The sequence below is a fragment of the Ursus maritimus genome, unplaced genomic scaffold, assembly GCF_017311325.1.
Source record: "Ursus maritimus isolate PB19 unplaced genomic scaffold, ASM1731132v1 scaffold_2, whole genome shotgun sequence".
Lineage (NCBI taxonomy): Eukaryota > Metazoa > Chordata > Mammalia > Carnivora > Ursidae > Ursus > Ursus maritimus.
This window is the reverse complement of record NW_024424452.1, coordinates 44,420,782-44,442,663: the sequence shown is the minus strand read 5'-3', so window position 1 is coordinate 44,442,663 and position 21,882 is coordinate 44,420,782. Positions and strand designations below refer to the sequence as shown.

Here is a 21,882-nt window from a genome sequence, read left to right as displayed (position 1 = left end):
CTAAGTACATGAAGTCCTGCTAACAAAGGACAACTTTGTGCTTCAGGACACAGTTGAAAAGGACACTCGGCAGTCTATGTCTTCATTTTATAGTTATGATAAGAGGTCCGCTGGATGACGGGTTTTGTCCAATGCCACTCAGCTAATAAAGGCTAGAACATAGATACCCTAATCCGAAGGCCACAAACTTTCTCGTTCGGCCCTTGGCCTCATGACTTTGAGCCGAGAGGAGCTGACCCCCGAAACATGCTCTGACCCTGGGAAGGAAAAGACGCGACTGAACGACTGCGATCCACTGGTTTTCTCGGAAGCAACGTTCAGCCCCTCTTCTTCCGTCTGTCTGAGCATTTCCGACTGTCCCCGCGATCCTAAGTTTCAGCCGGAGCTGACCTGAAAGTCACAGTCCCTGAGGACCGGGGTCTGTCCTCTACTCTGTCGCCCTACAGCCTGAGGACAATGCAGGGCAGGTGTGGCTAACTTTGCCAACACTCCCAGATTTTAACCGAGAGCATCGATTTCACAGACCTAACCCGCACCCCCTCTGATATTTCCTCCATCGCTCCCACCCCTCTTCTCCATTCCACCCATGCACACGCACACGCACGCGTGCACACTCGGCAGCCAGGATCGATCCTGGCCACAAAGTCAAGTTGGACCCACCAGGCCCCCCATGCCCACCCCCACACAAGAACGTCACGCATGGACATTCTTTGGATTCTTTGAGCTTCCCCAAGGGCTGCGCATCATTTCCACCCCAAGGACCATACCCACGTGCAACACATTCCAGTACTTTCACCACATATGTACATACTCAGCCTTCCTCTTCCAAATAAGAGCGTACCTCTCCTCGGCGCTGTTATTCCCTCAGAGACGCGCTCTAGGTTTTTTAAGAAAATAAACTGCTTGATGTTAAAACAAGTCCACTCTAAAGACCCTGTGTGGTTTCCTCTGGGTCAAGCCTCCACTGCCTCCCCCTGGAGTTTGCAGTAGTCCCCAAATTAGCTTCCGTGCTTTAGTCAGGGACTCTTCCTCCAGCTTCTCACCGCGGCGTCATGCGTGTAAAGAACACCAGGAAGCATTAGAAAGAATGAGATGGGCCTACTGCACTAGCAGAGAGTGCGTCCTCAACACGCGTAAGCGAAGAGGTCCAGTTACGGAGAAGGGTGGAGAGAACGGCCCCGTTGCATAAAAAATATCTGTATAGCAAATGTCCAGACCCGCACTGTCTAATATGATAGTCACTCGTCACATGTGGCTGCTTCAATTCACATTAATTAGAATTAAATACAATTTAGAACTCAGTTTCTCAGTTGCATTAGCCATAGCTGAAGTGCTCAGTAGCCCCCGTGGCTTGCGGCTACCACATCAGCCTGCGGACACTGCACGTTCCCATATTTGCACAGAGCAGGTCTGGAAGGATATACGTCAAACTTAAAAGCGATTGCTTCTGGGAATGAAACTGCATTGGTTAAGGGGGGAGGAGGGACACACTTTTTACCTTATAGAATTTTAATTTTTGTAACAAGAGTGAATTGTTTCTATAATTTAAAAAGAAAAAAAAATGAAAAACTGGTTAAACATGAAAATGTTCTGCGACGGATTAAATTCCAGAGACTCTGGCTCTGAGCAAAGTTGCTGGATGGTGGGTGTCAGAATGACACTGTCACCTTAGTTTCCAATCAGTCCCAGGGGATCATCCGTCTTATACCCCTTCCCCTAACCACGCATCAAGTGCCCCAGAAACAGAGTGGTGAGAAAGCTGAGGGAAGCGACTTACGACCAGTGGGAGAGTACAAAAGGGTAATGAGTCCTGTCCTTGGAGAACTTAGAATCCTATTAGGAGACCAGATATGCACATTAAACAATAGAGATTAAAATAACAGAATGGCATTCCGATTGCATGTAACACATACTGGGAATTTACCACGTGCCCGGCACTGTTCTAAACACTTTACAGATAATATCTGTGATCATCACAACATCCTTGGGGGGCAGGTACTTCCGTCCCATTTCACGGATAGAGAAATAGAAATAGAGAGATGGAGTAACTAACCTAAAGTCATGTGACGCATGTCGGGGGAGGCTGGGACTTGGCGTTCGTTCCTTTGGGACTCCTGGGGACAGCGGGTATGCGGTGGGGGGTAGAGACCAGACCGGGATGAGCAGATTGTGCAGTCCAGACAGGAGTAACCACTGTGGTTTCTTTTCCCCAGGTAAAGCAAATCATTACCAGCCAACCATGGAAGCAAAAAGCCTTACTATTTACGCCCAAGTCCAGAAATCAGGTGTAAGTTCTGTATTTTCTTTGTCTGGGGTCAACCTGTCATGTTTCCCACGGGGTTCCTGGTCAGTCCATCTTGCAAAAGGCATTAAACTTCGTCTCAAATGGGACTATTTATTATTTGAAATAATGGAAAACACTGGGTAATCTCCTGGTCATCCGTGTCTTCATAAGGGAAAAATGAGGAAGCAAGAAACACATGACTCATGACTCCTCCAGCCCCGGTTCCAAGGGTCTGTGATTCCCTGTTACCACACTCTCCCCTCTCTAGGGACAAGGGTGCAGGCTTGAGTACAGAGGGAAGGTTCAGAAAGGCTGTTGTATGATGTGCTGGTCTGATCCAAGTGTAGGAGTTTGCAAAGTGCCGTGGAGACAGGGAAGGAGGATCTTGAGGATTTTGGCTTCGTAGATGGAAAGTGATACATAGGCTGGAGGCGAAAGAAGACAAAACTTGATGGAGGGCAGTTGGACTGAGGGAGAGGGATGAAAAACTAGTCATGATGGGGCGCCTGGGTGGCTCAGTCGTTCAGCATCTGCCTTTGGCTCAGGGCGTGATCCCAGAGTCCTGGGATCGAGCCCCGCATCGGGCTCCCTGCCCCACCGGGAGCCTGCTTCTTCCTCTCCCACTCCCCCTGCTTGTGTTCCCTCTCTCGCTGGCTGTCTCTCTCTCTGTCAAATAAATAAATACAATCTTAAAAAAAAAAAAAAAGAAAAACTAGTCATGATGAAGTTGATAGGTATATTAGGAGTAAGAGGGAGGCTAAAGGAATATGGTTAGATGGTAAGACATTCTAGTTCTTCAGACATGAAGGCAATTCTAGGTGATGTACAGGCCAGAATCTGGCCATTCAGAGGAAGCAAATTCTGATTAGCACCTTGGAAAATTGCACCAGATGAGAATAAAGGCGTTTCTGGTAACCAGGGATGGACTCTAGGACAAAGCGCTTATTTCTGCTGCCCCCTAGTGGCTTGGAGGGTGTAATACATAGGCCATCACCACGGCTGAGAACCCGGCTCCATTTAAATACAGGAGAGTCCCGAGAGCAGCCCCCGCCCTTGCATTTACACATTTAGATAACCAGTTTCAACTTTAGCAGGGTGCCTTCCCTATCTACTGTCTGATGCTGCTCTTTTTACTGTAAACTATGACATATATACCAGAAGTGCACAAAGTATAAATGTCACCTCAATGAATTACCCTATCGTGTTATCTAGTAAAGCAAATGTTCCCACTTATTTTTCTCCAACAGTTTTCAACTTCAACAGTAGTCTTGTCCCTTTGTACTTTTGTATACATTTCAGAATCAGAAATATATATATATATATATATATATATAAAATCTCAAGTATCAGAAAAGGGGGCAAATCCTATTAGGATTGCATTGAATCTACAGATCTATTTGAGAAATTACACCTTTCAGTATTGAATGCTCTAATACCATATAACTACCACCCAGATCGAGGAACAGAAGATTGCCAACAACCCCCACAAGACCTCCCTTCATCTCTGTTCTCTCTCTTCTCACCAAAGATATCACTATCCTGACTTATATTTTAGTGTGTACTCTCTCTCTAACTTGACAAAAATGGGATTCTACAGTATTTTTCCTCTTGGGTCTGTTCCCCCCCCCATATTACTTTCATGAGATTCATACGTCTTTATGCTTGGATATAATACATTCATTTCCATTGCTTTATAGAATAGCAGTGCATGAATATACTAGAATTCATTTATCTAGTTGACTATTGATGGACATTTGGGTTATTTCCAGTTTGAGACTATTACAAAAATTCCAACTGTGAACATTGACATGTGTGTCTCTTGGTAGACACGTGTACCTATTTTTGTTGGGTATGTACCTAGAAGTAGAATTGCTGATTCATACAGTATGCATATCCTCAAATTGGCTAGCTAAGGCCAAACTGCTTTTCAAAGTGAGGGCACCCATTTACTTTTAGGCCAGCTACACATTCTAATCAAAACTAGGTGTTACCAGCCTTTTTAATTTTAGTCATTCTGTTGAATGTGTCTTTTTATAGTTGTATTTTGCATTCCCCTAGTTATTAAGGAAGTTGGACAATGCTTCTTATGTTTATTGGTCATATTACTGTCCTCTCTCTTAAAGAGCCTGGTAAATCTCTTGCCCATCTTCCTTTGAATTTCTGGCTTTTTTAAATGATGAGTACAAGTTCTTTAGATACTTTTAGCTTTTTGGCACTTACATTTTATTTTATAATTTAAAAAAAATTTAAATTTTTTAGCAGTTACATTTTCGCAAATACCTTCACCCCTTCTGTGGTTCGCCTTTGCAATTTCTCAGTGACACCTGATAAAGAAAGGTTCTTAATTAACTCTGTATAGCAATTCAGTAATCTCTTCCTTTATAGATAACAATTTTTGTGTCCTGTTTAAGAAATCTTTCTCTACTCCTGGGTAATGAAGATATCTTATCATTTTCTAAAAGCTGTGTGGTTTATCTTTCACATTTACATCTGTTATGTACCTGAAAATGACTTTTGGAGTTGAGTGTGAGATGGGTCAGGTTTCATTTTTCTCCAAATGGATGTCCTATCGACCATATATTGAAAAGATCGCCCTTGCCCCTGCCAGAGAAGGTGGCTTCATCACAAACCAAGGGTCCGTATACGTGAGGATCCGTTGTTTGGCTCTCTCTCCTGCTCCCTTTCCTGTTGGCTTATGCTTGTGCCTGTGCCGTGCGGTCTTTACAAATTCGTTATAGATTACAGATTCATTGTAAGTTTGATATCTGCTAAAAGGTCTTCTCATTTGTTCTTCTACTTCTTCAAGCGTTCTTGGCCATTTTCAGTCATTTGCATTTTCAATATATATATTTTACATTCAGTTTGTGAAGTTCTACCTAAACATCCTGCTGGAATTTTAATCCGAACTGCACTGATCCCTTTGAGGAGACCATACATACTTACAGTACTGAGTCTTTCCATTCACAAAATAATACATCCTTTCCTTCACGTAGGTCTTCTTTAAACGATGTCTTACAGTTTTTTGCATAAGAGGACTTGTCCACCATAATTTATTACTTGGTATCTGAGCATTTGAGATTTTGGAATAGTATCATCAACATTATCTTTTTAAAAGATTTTCGTTTCTATATATTATCGATATGTAGAAATACTTATCTTTTGTACTTTAACCTTCTATTTGCAACATCGCTAAACCCACTTATAAATTCTAGTCATTTATCTATAGATGACTTGGATTTTCTCTGCACACAATTGTATCATCTGTAAAAAAGATTACAGTATATTTCTTCATGTTCCAATCACATAACTTCTCTTCCTGTTTTACTGGCTGAGACACCCTACCCAGTGTTGAATGGAAGTGTTGAAAGAGGCGTCCTTGGATGGTTCCAAATTCAAAAGGGAAACTTTCAACATCTGGCCATATTAAATATGGTTTTTGCTGAAGGTTTTTATAGCTGCCTTTTCATCTGGTTGAGAACGTTCTCTTCTATTCCTGGTTTGCTAAGGAATTGAAGTTGAATTTTATCAACGCTCTCCCTGCATCTGTTGATATGATCTTATGGATTTTCTTATATTGATCTTTTTTATTTACCTGAACCATACTGATCTACAAAGACTACATCGCATTTGCATTCCTGGAATAGAAGCCATGTAGTCTGGTCTGTTTTAATATTGCTGGGTTTTATTTTATTCGTATTTTGCTGAGAAGATGCTGTTGATGTCCTGTTTAGGTTTCCGAGTGGAACCGGCCTACAATGTTCCTGGCTTATAATGCCCCGGTGAGGTCTTGATACCAAGATTATGCTAACCTCACCAAATTAGCAGGAGGGCATGTTCATGTCCTAGCGCAGCTGTAACAAACGTCTGTAGACACAGAGACTTAGAGCTACAAAGTCCTTCTCTAACAGTTGTGGAGGCCAGAAGTCCAAGATGGAGGTGTGGGCAGGGCCATGCTCCCTCTGAAAAGGTTGCTTTACCTCTCCCAGCTTCTGGTGGCTCCAGGCGCTCTCTGACATTGGTTGGCTTGAAGCTTTAGAACTTCTGCCTCCACCTCCACATACATTTCTTCTCTCTGTGTCCCTGGGTCTTCTCCTTTCCTGTCTCTTACAAGGACGCGCTCATCGTTGGATTTAATCCAGCTTGACCTGAGTTTGAAATCCTTACCTTAATTACATCTGCAAAGACCCTTTTCCAAATAAAGTCACGTTGAGAGATTCTGGAGGGATCTATCTTTTTGGAGGGGGGTCACAGTTCAACCCATTATAGGGTTTATTTCGTTTGGGCAGGATTGATGTTATTTTTCCCTTAAATATTGGGTAAGATTCATGGGTGAAGCTATCTGAGTCAGAGGTTCTTCTGAGGGTGGAATCTTTTAAATTATATTTTTATTATCCCGTTCTTTTCCCTTTTAGTAATTAAGCAACTTTTTTTCCTGTTTTTTAGTTGCTAACCTAGAAATTATAAAATGCATCCTTGACTCACCAAAGTCTAATATTTATTCTCTTCCTGGACAATACTTCATCTTCCCTGTTACCTCACCTTCTGACTTATGTGCCTTTTTGGGCCATTATTTTAATTTCATGTACGTTTTACATGTAGGAGACATAACTGTTATTGTTTTACACATCAATACGCATTTACGCCTACCACTGTCTTCACGGTTTCCTTTGTTCATAGTTGCAATGTCATATGATATCATATAAAGACTAATAATGTGGACAGTGATTAAATGTTAATATTTCCTTTGTTCTCATTCATAACGGTGATATGATACCTTTATAAAGACTAGGTAATGGAGAATTATGTAACACACATTTGCTGTCTGCTAGGGAACTCTCGTAGGTCTTATCAGGACTGCTGCCTTGTACAACTCTGGGGGACACTGATCACAAAGAATGTGTGAGAATAACACCCCTGGAGTTCCTTGTAAGTCATGCTGGACTCGTGCCGTAATTGAAGACATGGGGGTACAAAAAGGTCCTAAGTTATTACAACGGTGTTTAAGAGAATTCCCTAAATCCGGGTTAAAATCCTGAAGGGAAACCCAACAACGTGCTAACCATGTTGTGTTGCAGTAGAAAGACTTACAGGTGGTTTCCTTTATACTTTTTCCTCCTTTCCAAAACTTCTTAACTACACATTAAAAGCATAAGTTACTAACTTCTTCCCCGTGCCCATAAGTCAGCTCACACCAAAGTCCTCGCAGACAGGAAGACAGGTGGGGTGGATAAAGGTCTCCTAATTAAATTATTTCACATTCTCTTCATCTAGCTCATTATTGCAAGTAATTCTTCCTTAAATTCATTTTTTCTCCAAAATATAATATCTATGAGTTGTATGGGATCTTGAAAGTCATCTATTTGAATCACTCAATTACTGCTTGAGTTTTCTTTTCATCATTACTTCCAAAGCGTTGCTAGCTCCTTTTTACTAAGATATAGTCTATCAACAAGCAGCGACAGCATCACCCGGGACCTTATTAGAAATGCAGAACCTCAGGTCTTCTGAAATAGAACCAGCCTTCTAACAAGACACCCAGGTAACACATATGCACATTCACGTATGAGAAGCCCTGGTCCACCCCAGGCGCTTCTGGTAACGGGGAACTCCTTGCCTCCCAAGGCAATCCATTCCACATTTGAGCATCTCTCAGTATTAGAAAGATCTTCACTATATTGAACCAAAACGTTTCCTCCAAATTCCAGTCTTGGCTTAAACCTGAAGGACTCTACAGAAGAAATCTAATTCCTTTTCTACATGACAGTCCATCAAATATATAAAGAGAAAGATCATATCCCACTTTGAATCTTCTTTCCTCCTGTAAACTTTTTCCATTCCTTACCTCGTCCATCAGAGGACAAGATTCTGAGCTTTCTCACATTAAAGCCCATGTTTAGGGGCGCCTGGGTGGCTCAGTCGTTAAGCGTCTGCCTTCGGCTCAGGGCGTGATCCTGGTGTTCCGGGATTGAGCCCCACGTCAGGCTCCTCTGCTGGGAGCCTGCTTCTTCCTCTCCCACTCCCCCTGCTTGTGTTCCCTCTCTCTGGCTGTCTCTCTCTCTCTGTCAAATGAATAAATAAAATCTTAAAAAAGAAAATAAAAAATAAAAAAATAAAGCCCATGTTTAGTTCTAGTCTTGCTCTACACCCAGGAGAAGTGGGGAGTAGCCATATGCCAGACCAGTGCCCCTGAAACCTGTTGAAAGGATGACATCCCTAGCATAAGTCTTCTGACCTCTATTTTATGGGGGTGTGGTATTACTTTACCCCGGCACCGACCTCGTCCTGGTTTTATGGATTGTAAGTCGTTTAAAGTAACATCAATGGATTTTTTAAAAACGTGCCCAGCACTACTTTTGTGGGGAATGGGAAGAAATATAGGAATAATTAGCCTGTTTGAAAATACAACATGTAAATATATCAGAGTGCTTTAAATATCGTACAGTTAAGTGCCATCATGTATGAATTAGACTTTAAGCATCTGGGAATTTAGGTAGAGGAGAGGTCATTATAAGCTGGGGTAGCCAAAGAAGAATAGCATGCTGGGAAGAGCTGAGCGGCCTCGTGGGACTCCTGGCTTTGATATTTCTTACACACGCACATAGGAAAGTAGTAAGTCTTTTGGAGCCTTAGCTCCTCCATCTGTGAAACGTAACGACGGGATTTAACGCGCAGAGTTGACATGAGACAAATGGGGCACCCGTGGAAAACACTGTGAACACCTAGATACGTATGCTTATTGTTAAGGTCAGTACTTGGGCAGGAACGAGCAGTCACAGGAAACCCTGTCAGAGTCAGGAATAGCAGGAACAGCAGTGTGGGATAGGAGGAACCCGGTGTGTTGTAGGTGACGGGAGAGAGACAAATGTCAGGAAGATCCCATTCCCTGCAACTGCTCTGGTGACAGCCCCCCAAGTTCTGGCTCAGCACGAGGAAGACTTACCCCATCTGGGAAGGGCTCATGGTGCAGCAGGCTGCCTCTCGAGGCTGTGAGCTCCACGATGCCACCGGCGAGGCCAAGCAAAGCCTTGAGAATTGAATTCTGGGGAATTTGCAAGAGCATTTCCACCTGGGAAGGAGGCTGGACCAGTTGACTCTGAGGGGCTCGCTAACTCAAACCTTCTGGATCTTGTGCTTCTCCATGGGGAGAATCGGATGGAAACAACTCTGCTCAGCTGATTTCCTCTTTCTTTGCTTCTCTTGCAGTCTGTTCACAAGACACCTGGTCCCCTGCCAGCTCAGGACCCCTGCACCACCATTTACGTTGCTGCCACAGAACCTGTCCCCGAGCCTGTCCAGGTGAGGCACCTCTCTGAGCCTCCTCTCTGCGGGGAGGGAAGGGGTGGAGGAGGGGAATGGTGGGACCTGGGTAGAGCTGAAATAGAACCGTCCTGAAGTGGAGAAGGCAGGCCCTAGCAAGTGGGTCACAAGGACCCTCCATGGCCTTGGCTGCGGGACTTCCGGGAGACGCCTCCTGGCTGCTCACATGGGGACCCAGCGCTCTCTCTATTCGCTAGTGTTTCTTCGAGAGCCGTCCAAAAACCACATCACAATCAGCAGGCGTATTTCTAAAAATAAAGATTCCCAGAGCTTTCTACAAGGATTCTGTACATTAAAAAACAACGTCCCCAAGTGGTCCCAGAGCGTGTTCACTTTTGGGATTTGCATCTCGAGTCCAAGAGCTCCTGAGTCCAGCTGCATAATCAAATCACAGGACAGCTTTGTAGAAAGGCTCGTGAGGGGGCTCCATCCAGCCCGACTGCATCCGAGTGTCTAGCAGTGGGGCTGCGCCCGGCACGAGCCCGGGAGAGGACACGGTGCGCAGCCCAGACCGAGCCCCGCCATCTACCCCCACTGCAAGATCAGCATGGATTCAGCTTACTCCGCAGGAATTATCCCTTCTCCTGAAGCAACAGAAAGAAATTCTGGGCTGAAATCTTGGCTCCAGGGGGGATTCTATTAAATAAAGCATTTTAGGGGCTAATTGAGGATCCAAAGGCCACAGAAATGCCTACATTGAGCCCTCTGCCTCAGAGCTCTTACTGGACAGACCCCTGGAAATGCCTGGGAGGAAGCCCCGTCTGCACCTGGAGGTCTAGTCTCAGAACACTGTCTTATCCCCTGGGGAAGGAAACACATGAATCTGACTTTTAAAAGCTTTAAGAAATAACGCAGATTTTTAGTGACACTTTCTTCATCAAAAAGTCTGTTGTACTTCACATTTTACAGAAAGAACCTCCTGAATTCCTCCATTCCTCCCTTTCTTTGACTCTTGAATCGACCCTGTCTAGAAGATATCTTTGCCTGCGGTCCTGTTTCTCTTTCCTCCCTCTCTGCTGCAATCCTTCCCTTCTCTCTTTGGGTCTCACTAGCCCTTTCTGAAGCTCAATCGGAGTTCTCTTGGCTTTCCCAACTGTGCCCCATGCCCAATGGCAAAGCAAATGGTTTTCCTTACAAGGCAAGGTCAGGGCAGAGAGCAAAGAGAGGCATGTCCCGGGTCTCCCCGCTGGTGATGGGTGCAACACCTGGAAGGGAGCTGGAGCCCTGGGGTGCCGCTCCCAGCAAGTCACTGCTCCACCCGATATTGGAGACTCTTTCCTTTTACTAAGGAGCACGGTTTCCATCTGTAGCCTGTGAAGCTGGTGCCTCTGCTCACAGATTTCTGTTTTGTTGCCAGGAACCAAATTCCATCACAGTCTATGCCAGCGTGACACTTCCAGAGAGCTGACACCACGGACTCAGTGAAGGGACTTTCTGAAGGAATATGGAGGGACCACAAAAAACACTGAACTTGGCTCCAGGTCCCAAGCTCCCCGTGACACCCTGCACATCTGTCCTCTTCTCAGATCAACTCCTCGGTGACGCTTCTTCCACAGCCACCTGTGGGGTAGACAAGGGACTGAGCTTTCCCAGCACTCAGCCCGCTCCTCGGACCCAAATGGACAAGGGACTGAGCTATCCAAGCACTCAGGCTGCCCCTCAGAGCCCAGGCCTGGAAGAGAGAGCTATAGGGACAGCTTTCCAGCTCTGTGGTGTAGCAGACGGACATGGTCACGTGGGCCCAGGGAGCCCAGACCCGCAGGTGTCTTGCTCCTTGCTGGGACTGGACAGTAAGAGCCAAAGGCAGGAAGTCGGGACATCCAGTACCTCTCTCAGACAGCTGACCACCAGCCGCGACGTCTGGAACATGGTACATCTTGGCTGCCTGTGCTTGGTGCTGGGAGCCGGCCCTGCTCCGCACAGACCTGCTCACACAGACCGATCAAGGCTCTGGGTCTGCCTTTCTCTCTCTGGCCGGACAGTGAAGGGTGAACTCCTTTTTATATGTGGAGCACTCTGAGACTAGTCTATGAAAGAAGCTAATAGAGTCAGTATTTTATTTGGAAAATCCAGAAGCTGAAGGGTCAATAAACTGACAACATGACTGTCAAGTCTCTGAGCTTTGAATAATGGAAGGAAAATCACCTAAAATTGTTAAAAAATTATAGAGTATTTAAGTTTAATATTATATAACATATATATACTTATAGATGTAATATTTAAGTATAAGAATACGTAAACGTATTCCGTGCAGATGGCATTAGGTTTAAAGAAACGTGACAAGTGTTTGGTGGCAGCGTGACAGAGGAACGCGGCATAATCAGAACTTGTCCCAGGCTGATCTTTCACTTCTCACAATGATCCTCAAACCCCCGCTTCTCTGTTTACTCCATTGAACAACGCCTGCGCAGTCTCAGCTAAAATGCTCCCACCGTGTTGTGAACCCGTTGACATCCGTGGCCTCACGTCATCCGGGTCTTTACCAGGCACCTGCACCCCCTTCTCACACTAAATGCATCCTGACGTAGAAAATTAGCATATTGTAACCCAACAGCATCAGATAATTGCATGCTGAACGACTTAAATTGCAGGCTGCAGACAGAAAGGGCCTCTTTCAGCAAAGTCCTATTTTCTTCCCATTCTCTGCTCTCAGGCAGGCCCGCTTTAATTGAAGCTCTCACTTAAATTGGTTAAGTATGTTCTTGGAAGACCTTGGTGAACCCCGGTTCGGAAAATCAGCAGCCCTCTCACCACTGTATGACGAGGGCACCGACTTCCCAGCGCAAGGGTGCTGGGGACCAGCTGGGCCGCTGTCGCCTTCCTGGAGCTAGACCCCGACCCCCCGCCCTGCCTCCACCGGACTTGGAAACTCGGTGTCGCTGGCGTGCTGTCTGCACCCAAGTGACCCGCCCAGCGTCCTTCCTGCTCTTCCATTGCAGTTTCTAATTCAGAGCCTGGGACTGAGTGGCCACTGCTAGGTCACACAACCATGTTCTGCCTCCGAGGGAGGCTGGGAGTTGAATGTCTGACTTGTTCCACTTTCATAGTGGTTGGTGAGTTCTGAGTCTTACGACTTAGGGAATTCCGCAGACACAGGCAAGTGAGATTCAATGCTGAGCAGGCCAAAAAAAAAAAAAAGTTCCCTACACCAGCCTGGGATTCGCGCAGGCTCCTTCGCTGTCTGTTCTCAGAACCTGAGGAAGCTACTGTCAAGGATTCGTAAACCCCGGGGTTATGAGCCCTCAGTCCCTCAGCGCAACGCAGATTGTGCCAACAGCTCAGTTCTCAACACGGGGGCTTTTCCCGTGGCCGAATTCTGCCCGACGGAAGGAAGGAGAGAAAGGGGAGGCGAAGCAGCTCCCCCCTCAAAGTTCCCTGGCCGAGGCTCCGGGCCTCACTGAGGAGGACGGCGGTGTCTTGCGGACTTCCAGGCTGCCCTTCAAGTGACATTTGAGGCCTGGCTCTGCACCATCAGGCTCCGGGTTCAAGCGGGAAAGCCCACAGCCCTCCGCTCACACCTTCCCCCGAGGCTCGGCTGGTGGGACTAGAGCCTTCCTTTTCCTCAGGCCTGAAAAATGAAACTGATACTCCAGAGCCCAGTTTCCCCGCGTTTCTTTTCTAATGTTTTCTTTTGACTGAGCGTGTCTGAATTCTAGAGAACTCAAGAGGAACCGACCCTTCTCGGTTTTAAGGGGCTGGTGCTCCGAAGTGCCACCAGGTGTAGTCCCAAGCCTCTCGAGGACACCCACTCTGCTCAGAGCCCCCGACGTGGCCGGTGAGCGGCGCGCAGGCGGCCTCCAGAACCACTCATGACAGTCAGTTACGTCTCCTGGGTTTTTGTTTCTACCTCCTGGAAATGAATAAAATTCGGACAGTCCATCAAGGAATTTGCCCTTTTGTGTTGTGTTACTGGGAAGATTCATGACAGCAGTGTGGGCCCCCCAGTCACCAAGGTCAGGAGCCACCCTCCCCCAGAGAAGAGAGCTGTATGGGCCCAGGCCTGCCAATATTCCCAAGGTGACATAAATAGTAGAGTCGCCCGGGTAGCTTTCAAAAAATACTGATGCCCAAACCCTATGTCAACCCAAAGGGCATCTGGGGGGACATCTTCAGAGGCACCCACCCAAGGGCTGCCCTGACAGCCAGGAAGGATTTTGTGACAAGTTCCCCGCAGCAGTCACAAGAGGGAGATGTGGCAGCACCGTCCACCCGACGCCCGCACCACCCAGTCCGCCTCCCTGTCTATAGGAGCAGGGCTTAGTCGCAGACCCACTGAAGCGGTGGCGTCCGTGCACACCGCGGACAGCTGGGGGGAGCGTCGACCCCTCCCCCAGAGATAAGGAAGCCCAGTGTGCATTGCGGGCCGACTCTGGTCCAGGCTCGTTGCTGTAAGTTTCTGCCACAGAAGACTCCTAATTGTACCCAACATTTCACTCATCCAACAAAGTTGTTAAGTTCCTACTAAGTGCTAGAGCCCGTTGTCTAGTGGGAGACGCAAGTGATGAGGGAATAGGAAGGCAAGCTGAGGACAAAGCAGAAGCTGACACCCTGCAACCCCCCCCCCATGGGATGTATGCAACATTCCTCAGGCACTCCTGGCTCCTCTAAAGGACAAAGGAACAGTCCTTACTACCTACAGCCCATTGACAAGTCCTTGAAACAGGCATGGTGACATTCCTCTAGGAACTCAGCGGCCTCCATGTTAATACTTTGCTAAGGGCCAAAGGCAGTCTTGGACTGACCCCCTGCCCTCCACCAAGATCCTGTTAGTCTACTTTAATGCATAAAAATTCCTTTGGAAACTTCCTTTATCTCTAACCCCCCAAGATACGTATTGGCAATCATCCCCAAGCATATGGCCCACCGATATACATCTGAAGGGTCTCATGACTCAGGTTTTATTAGATGGTAATAAGTGACCCTTTCCCAACAGTAGCTAGCCCCCTCAAGGTCCCGGAGACCTTGCTTCCAAAATTCCTTAGAGACTTACGCTATCCCTAGCCCCCTCCCCACTTGAGGGTATAAAATAGGCCATTCCCCACAACCCCGGGGCAGCAGCTCTTTCTGCCCACGGGTCCTGTCCCCGCGCTTTAATAAACCACCATTTTGCACCAAAGACGCCTCAAGAATTCTTTCTTGGTCGTCGGCTCCGGACCCCACCCCACTGAACCTCACCTGCACCTCATCACAAAGAGCTCAGACGGTGATGGCAGCATCAGGATTGGGAGACACCCACGTGGTCTACCGGGACCCACGTGAAAAGAAGGAGCTCCTGTTAGTAGTTATCACAATGGGGCAGTGGCCGGGCCAACCAGAACGTGTCGTCCCCTGAGCAGGGGAAGAAAAGATGTTCGGGAAGCACATGGGACGTGCACCACACTCCGACTTCAGGAGTCAGGAGAGCGCGCTTAGTTTACGTAAAAAGTTTGAAGTAACAATGGAAATGAAGTAGAAATTTCCAGCCAAACATAGGACACTGCAGCTCAGAATTAAAAAAAAAAAAAAAAAAAAAAAAAAAACGAACCAAGGTATCAGGTTTACTTTTACGGCAGTCACACTTCCGACCTGAGAATAGGAAGAAGAAAGGGGAAAAAAAAAAAAGAGGCATGATTTATGCAAATGTTTATGCAAATATTCAACTTTGTAAAGGTATGCCATTGTTCTGCAAAATTTATATTCCTGCTGACAGTACATTAGAGCTCCTCCTTTCGCCATTCCTCGATAGCCCTTGATATCAGCCGATTTTCTTGGCCGGTCAGGTATGTGATCTAGCCCAGTTGTTTTAATTTTCATTAAAATTATGTCTAGTTTTTAAACAAATTTATGTCTATTTGTAGACATAATTTTTTGAAAATATTTTTATGAAATTATTTTTCCAGTTCACCATTATTGATGAGGGAACAGAAGGCAAGCTGAGGACAAAGCAGAAACTGACACCCGGCAACCCCCCCCCCCCATGGGATGTAGGTGACATTCCTCAGGCACTCCTGGCTGCCCTGAAGGGAAAAGAAATAGTTAACCTATAGAGACCACAATCCTGCAAGACTTGAGTCTCCCTCAGTTTACAAATGTCCTAGCGATTGCAGGAACAAAGCATTTCTATCAATAAACTAGCTTCCAGAAGGATATGTAGATACAATTAAATGTCCTTAAAATCTGCAGCCTCCAGGAAGTTCCCTACTATCTTCATGTTAATGCCTTACTAGACGGGGAAACAACCTTTACCTTACAATGGCAAGGGCTCCAGTATCCTTTGAGTCGTCTTTAACATATGAAAGCATTTTCTCAACCTCCCTTTTTCCCTTACCTCCCCCAACCCCATGGTATATAATCAGCCACCCCTCACAACCCGGGGCCGCAGCTCTTTCTGCCCACGGGTCCCGTCCCCCCGCTTTAATAAACCACCATTTTGCACCAAAGACGTCTGAAGAATTCTTTCTTGGTCGTCGGCTCCAGACTCCACCCCGCTGAACCTCACCTGTATCCTACAGTCTCATCAATTATAATAAAAACCAACTTGTCTTCCCATATATTCATATTTCAAAAAATAAAATAGTATTAATTCGCTAAGCGCCCTTTTAAATCTGAAACATCCTTTGGTTTGGATAATAAATTATGTGATTATTCTAGGAAGAGGAGAACAAGGAATTGACCCATAAAGTTCAGAATGTGGAGATCATTCCAGCTCACTGAGAGAGAAACGCTAATTCATTTTGTTAGGAGGCAGGGATATCAATACTAATTAATTTTTATTACTGATAGAAAAATATAGATTTGTGTATGTTTCTTAAAAGGTAATGTGTAGGCACTAACAGAACCGATTGGTTTCCAGGTGTAGGCCAGTCTATTAAGGCATTATGACATATTGGCCAGAGAAAGAACGAGGCAATAGAAAAAGTGGCTTCTGGCTGACCTGTTCGTGGATGTAACGCTCCACCAAGAAGAAATTAGAAGGACACACTACAGTGAGCTGGCCCATGGGCACCATCATGAAAATGTCCAATGGCCAGGTCAAATTGAATCAAAAGAAACATGGCCATCCTTCTGACAAATTCTAGTTGTATTTCAAGGAATTTTGGCTTCATGAATGTAAACGCTATGCTGTTAGGAGCCTGAAAGTTTTATGATCACTCCATCCTTTAAGCAGATTGCGGGTACCTTTTGTCATCCGCACGCTCTCGCTCAAACCACACACTACGATGGGCTTATTGCAGAGCTGCTGTAAAAAGAACATTTAGGAATTATGTTGGAGGCTGGATGACATCAGGTGTATCGACGACTTGATAGGAGCTCAAGGACTAGGAATCAGTAGATGACACACCATCTACCATTTTCCAAGGAAAGGTGACAATAGCTATAGAAAATGTCTAGCGGTAATACTGCGAGTCTGACGTTTGGGGATATTCAGTCCATCTGCATACTTGCCGCAAAAATTGAACACAGTGTAAATTGAGTTTCTGGTTCCCAAAGTGCTCTCTACTCAAGAAAACAGGTGTAGGAGCCTCCAAATATGCTTAAATTGCTTAAACACGTGTATATGTGTATTTTTACATATGTACACACCACAAAACATTACTCAAAATAATGAGCACACCCATCACTGCCAAAAGTTATTTTGTGTCTTTTGTGATCCTACCCACCAGTCCCGCCTGTCCCCCAACCAGGTAACTACTGATGTGCTCTCCGTCCCTATAGAGAAGAGTACATTTTCTAAAATATTTTTGTAACTGGAACTGAGAGTAGACTTCGTGTCTGGCTTCTTTCACTAGGCGTGATACACTACGATTCTCCATGTTGGCGTGTGCACCGATGTTTTGCTGCTAAGTATTCTCTTGTATCAACGTCACACAATTTCTCATCCATTCACCTGCTGATTGGCATTTGGGTTGTTTCCAGTTTTTGGCTGTTACGGATAAAGCCGCAACGAACATTCGTGTACAAGTCTTTGTAGGGACACAGCCTGTCATTTCTTTCTAGTAAATGCCTCGAAGTAGAAGAGCTGAATTATGTGATAGGTGAAGTTAAACTTGTTAAGAAATTGCCACCGGTTTCTAAAGGGCTTGTAATCGTGTCTTCGTCCATTCAGGCTGCTATGAGTAAATCCTGCATGTAGGTGGCTTATGAACAACAGAAGTTTCTCTCTCATGGGTGTGGAGGTCAGAAAGTGCAAGGTCATGGTGCCAGCAGATGCGGTGCCAGGACGACCCAGGTCCTGGTTTGTAGAGGGCTGTCTTGGTGCTGTTTTCCCATGTGAAAGGAGAAGGACGCTCTCTGCAGCCTTTTTCATAAGGGCATTAATCCCACCCCAGAAGACTCCATTCTCATGATCAAATCACCTTCCAAAGCCCCCATCGCCTGATACATTACATGGAGGGTTAGGTTTCAACATATGAATTTTAGGGGGACACAAACATTCGGTCTACAGCAACCGTTTTAGGTACATATCCACCAGCGGTGTGTGAGAGCTCCAGTTCCTCCCCGTCCTTGCCAACATTTGGAACAGGGAGTCAGGTTTCTCCCGAGAAACAGAACCAATCAGAGAATGAGGTTTATTATAAGGAACAGGCTCATGATGTTGATGGAGGCTGAAAAGTCCTACAAGCTGCTGCCTGCAAGCTGGAGAACCCAGGAGGCTGGTGGTGTGAGTCAGAGTCCGGAGGTCTGAGAACAGGTGCACTGACGGTGCGATCCCCAGGCCAAGGGCGAAGACCGATGTCTCAGCCCGGGCAGTCAGGCAACAGAGAGCCGATTCAACCTTCCCCTGCTTTACTCAGTGCACCAATTCAAAGGCTAACCTCTTCTAGAAACACCCTCACATCACACTCAGAAATAATGTTTTACCAGCTATCTGGGTATCCGATGGCTCAGTCAAGTTGACACATAAAATGAACAGGCCGGTGAGTCTTTTTAATTTTACCCATTCGAAAGGATGTGTAGAAGTACCTCATTGTGGTTCTAATTTGATTTCCCTAATGGCTAATGATGTTGAGCATCTTTTCACGTACCTGTTGGCCATCTGTACGTCTTCTTTAGAAAAACATCCATTCAGAACTTCTGCCCATTTTTTAATTGGATTTTTTTTTTTTTTTTTTGCTACAGAGTTGTAGGAGTTCTTTTTATATTTTGGATATTAGCACCTTATCGGATATATAATTTGCGAATATTTTCTCCATTCAGTAGGTTGCTCTTGCGTTTTGCTGATGGTTTCCTTTGCTGCGCAGAAGCTTTTTAGTGTAATGTAGTCCCGTTTGTTTTTGCTTTCGTTGCTTTTGATTTTGGTGCCAGATTAAAAAGTCATCACCAAGGCTTATGTCAAGAAGCTCACTGCCTATGTTTTCTTCTGGGGGTCTTGTGGTTTCAGGTCTTATAGTCAAGTCTTTCATCTATTTTGAGTTAGTCTGTCTGTGGTGTAATTCTGTTTCACTTTTTGCACGTGAATATTCCGTTTTCTCAGCACCACTTATTGAAGAGCCTGTCCTTTCCCCACTGTAGATTCTTGGCTCTTTTGTTATAAATGATGTGACCGTATATGTGGAGGTTTATTTCTGATTTTACGTATTTGACCTCTCTCTTTTTTTATTGGTGACAGTCTTTCAATTGTTTATCTTTTCAAAGAGCAGCTCTTTGCTTCATTGACCTTCTTCTCTATTTTCTTTTCATCCTTTTTCATTTCCTTTATTTCTTCTCTAGCCTTTATTGGCTCCTTCCTTCCACTAACTTTGGGCATCACTTGTTCTCCCTTTTCTAGTTCCTTGTGGGGGAAAGTTATTTGCTTTCTTGAGGCGGGCATTTATTGCTGTGAACTTCCCTCTTAGGACTGCTTTTGCTTCATCCCACAAATTTTGGTATGTCCTAGTTCCATTTTAATTCATTGCAAGATTCCTTAAAATTTTTTATTTCTTCTTTGACCCCTTAATTATTCAGTAGCATGTTGTTTAATCTCCACATATTTGAGAATTTTCCAGTTTTCTTTGTGTAATTTCTAGTTTCATACCATTATGGTCAGAAAAGATGCTTGATATGAATTCAATTCTCTTTAATGTATGAAGACTTGTTTTGTGACCTAACATATGACCTATTCTGGAAAATGTTCCATGTATACTTGGTAAGAATGTATGTTCTGTTGTTTTGGGATGGAATGGTCTGTGTACATATCTGTTAAGTCCATTTGGTCTAATGGGTCATTTATGGCTGATGTCTCCTTATCATTTTCTGTCTGGGTGATCTATGCATTGATGTAAATGGGGCATTAGAGTTCCCTGCTATTATTGCCTTGCTGTCAGTTTCTCCCTTTAGGTCTATTCATATTTGCTTTATATATTTGCGTGCTCCTATGTTGGGTTTATAAATATTTACAAATGTTACATCCTTTTGTCAGATCGACCCCTTTATCATTATGTAATTGGATGTGCATAACTTTAGATGTAAGGACACACACAGACTGAAGGGGAAGGGATGGAAAAAGCTATTCCATACAAATGGAAACCAAAAGAAAGCTGAAGTAGCAATACTTCTATCAGACAAAACAGAATTTGAAACAAAGGATAATATATATTCAAGTATAATATTATAATATTTTTTATTCTGCTTTGCTTTATTTATTTTCTTGGGAATGTAACCCCTTCCCTCTGCATGGCTATTTGAGGGAGAAGCTGATCATTAATATTTCCCTTAGGATGAAATTGAGCTGGAATAGGGCCACAGCGTTAGATTGAATTCATCTGTAATTAACCTAACCCTTCACCTCCTTCACCACCAGAGCCTTTTAGATCTTGCTAATATTTGGGGTGGGACAGGGTTGGCTGTAGTTTCAGTATTTTTTTGTCTACTTTTGTATTAAAACTCTAGGATCCAACTATTATGAAATATGTGATATCTTACAATATGTCTCTGATTTCCAGTCCCTCCTCAGTGCCACTTTCTCAGCAAAATTCTGGAGGGGATGGGAATTGTTGGGCAAAACGATTTGGGTTTGCCCTGGAGGCTTCCAAATTCCATCCTGTCTTGCCAGGGCACACTGCCATCTAAGTTTCATCTAAACTTGTCCTTCTCGAAGTCTCTGTTGATGGCAGGCTTGCTCTTCTAGTCTGAACCCCAGACCAACCTCCTGCCCCACTGGAATTCAGTCCATCAAGGGTTTGCACATACACCATTCGTTGCATGTCCCATAGAAAAGTATGACTTTTATTTTGTTTTTGTTGTTGTTATTATGGAATAGGAGGACTTTTGCATCTTTCTGCATCATGTCAAGAGAAGGAGTCTCAAAAGTTAGTTATCTTCTTGATAAAAATATACTAGTTGTTTGGTGATCTAAGGCTGAAAGACAGAGATAAAACACTGGTCCAGGTTCAACAGGAGATACATCCTTGAGTAGGATACCATCTAGAATTTCTAAAGACATAGACATGAGACCAAGCTACAGTTGTAAATGGCCAGAGTGGATTGAACATTCCTACAGAGAAAGAAAAAAGAAGAAAGAGGATACAAAGTGGGGTTTTCAGCAGCTCTTGGCAACTTCATAGTCTTTCTTCTTCCTTCTCTGTGCAATGAATAGATGATAGTGTGTGGTTTTGCTCCTGTAGCAATTACATATTTCAGGAAGACATCTTGCTAAAAGTATGAAAGTAATATGGTTCAATCTTGTGAAATGAAGAAATTAATTTGGGAAATTTTATTTTTATTTTCAACGTTTCTTTGGTCCCAAACTGTTGCCTAGTTCACCACCTACCACCTTTATGTAGATAAAGGTATTCAACTACTGAATTTTGAGCAAGTATGTAAGGAGAATGATGAGGGCGATAGTTCAATGAATGATTTTGGAGGCCCACGAGTTGGCCAAGGACACTGCTCAGTGGGAAAACCTTTATACAATCTTACTGCCCTTGGGTCTCAGGGGCCATGTCCTCAGCTTCCCCCAGAGTTCCCCAAAATAGTTGGGTTCAAATTTAAACTGCTTGGGGCATGGGCCCAAATATTTATTCCCATCACCTCTCCCTGACACCCCACATACATACAAGGCCCCTGTTATTCTTCTAACAGGGAGTGGAGGCCTCCACTAGAGAATGGTCCTGTGTTACATGTAGTTCAATCATAATACAATTATATTCATTACGTTATATAGTCTACACATATACATAATATATAATTTATATAATCAATATAATTACCTAATACAATTATATACAGTAGAATTATATGTAATATAATTATATAACTGTAATTCTATACTTTTTTTTTCTTAATTTGACAGTGAGAGAGACAGCCAGCAAGAGAGGGAACAC

The 21,882-nt window shown here is 44.5% G+C and overlaps 1 protein-coding gene across 2 annotated transcripts in view; it reads left to right on the top strand.

Annotated features, from left to right (window-relative positions):
- SLAMF1 (signaling lymphocytic activation molecule family member 1) overlaps positions 1-13,480 on the top strand; it is a 40,518-nt gene extending 27,038 nt beyond the window's left edge. Inside the window, exons 5-7 of one of the 2 annotated variants that reach the window (XM_008700682.2) lie at positions 2,214-2,287; positions 9,488-9,580; positions 13,258-13,480. In XM_008700682.2, coding sequence (XP_008698904.1) covers positions 2,214-2,287; positions 9,488-9,580; positions 13,258-13,380 — 290 coding nt within the window. In that variant the 3' untranslated portion in view covers positions 13,381-13,480. Of the gene's footprint in view, positions 1-2,213; positions 2,288-9,487; positions 9,581-10,958 lie in introns of both variants that reach the window. The other variant, XM_008700683.2, reaches the window with a different exon arrangement.
- Positions 13,481-21,882: the final 8,402 nt, after the last annotated feature.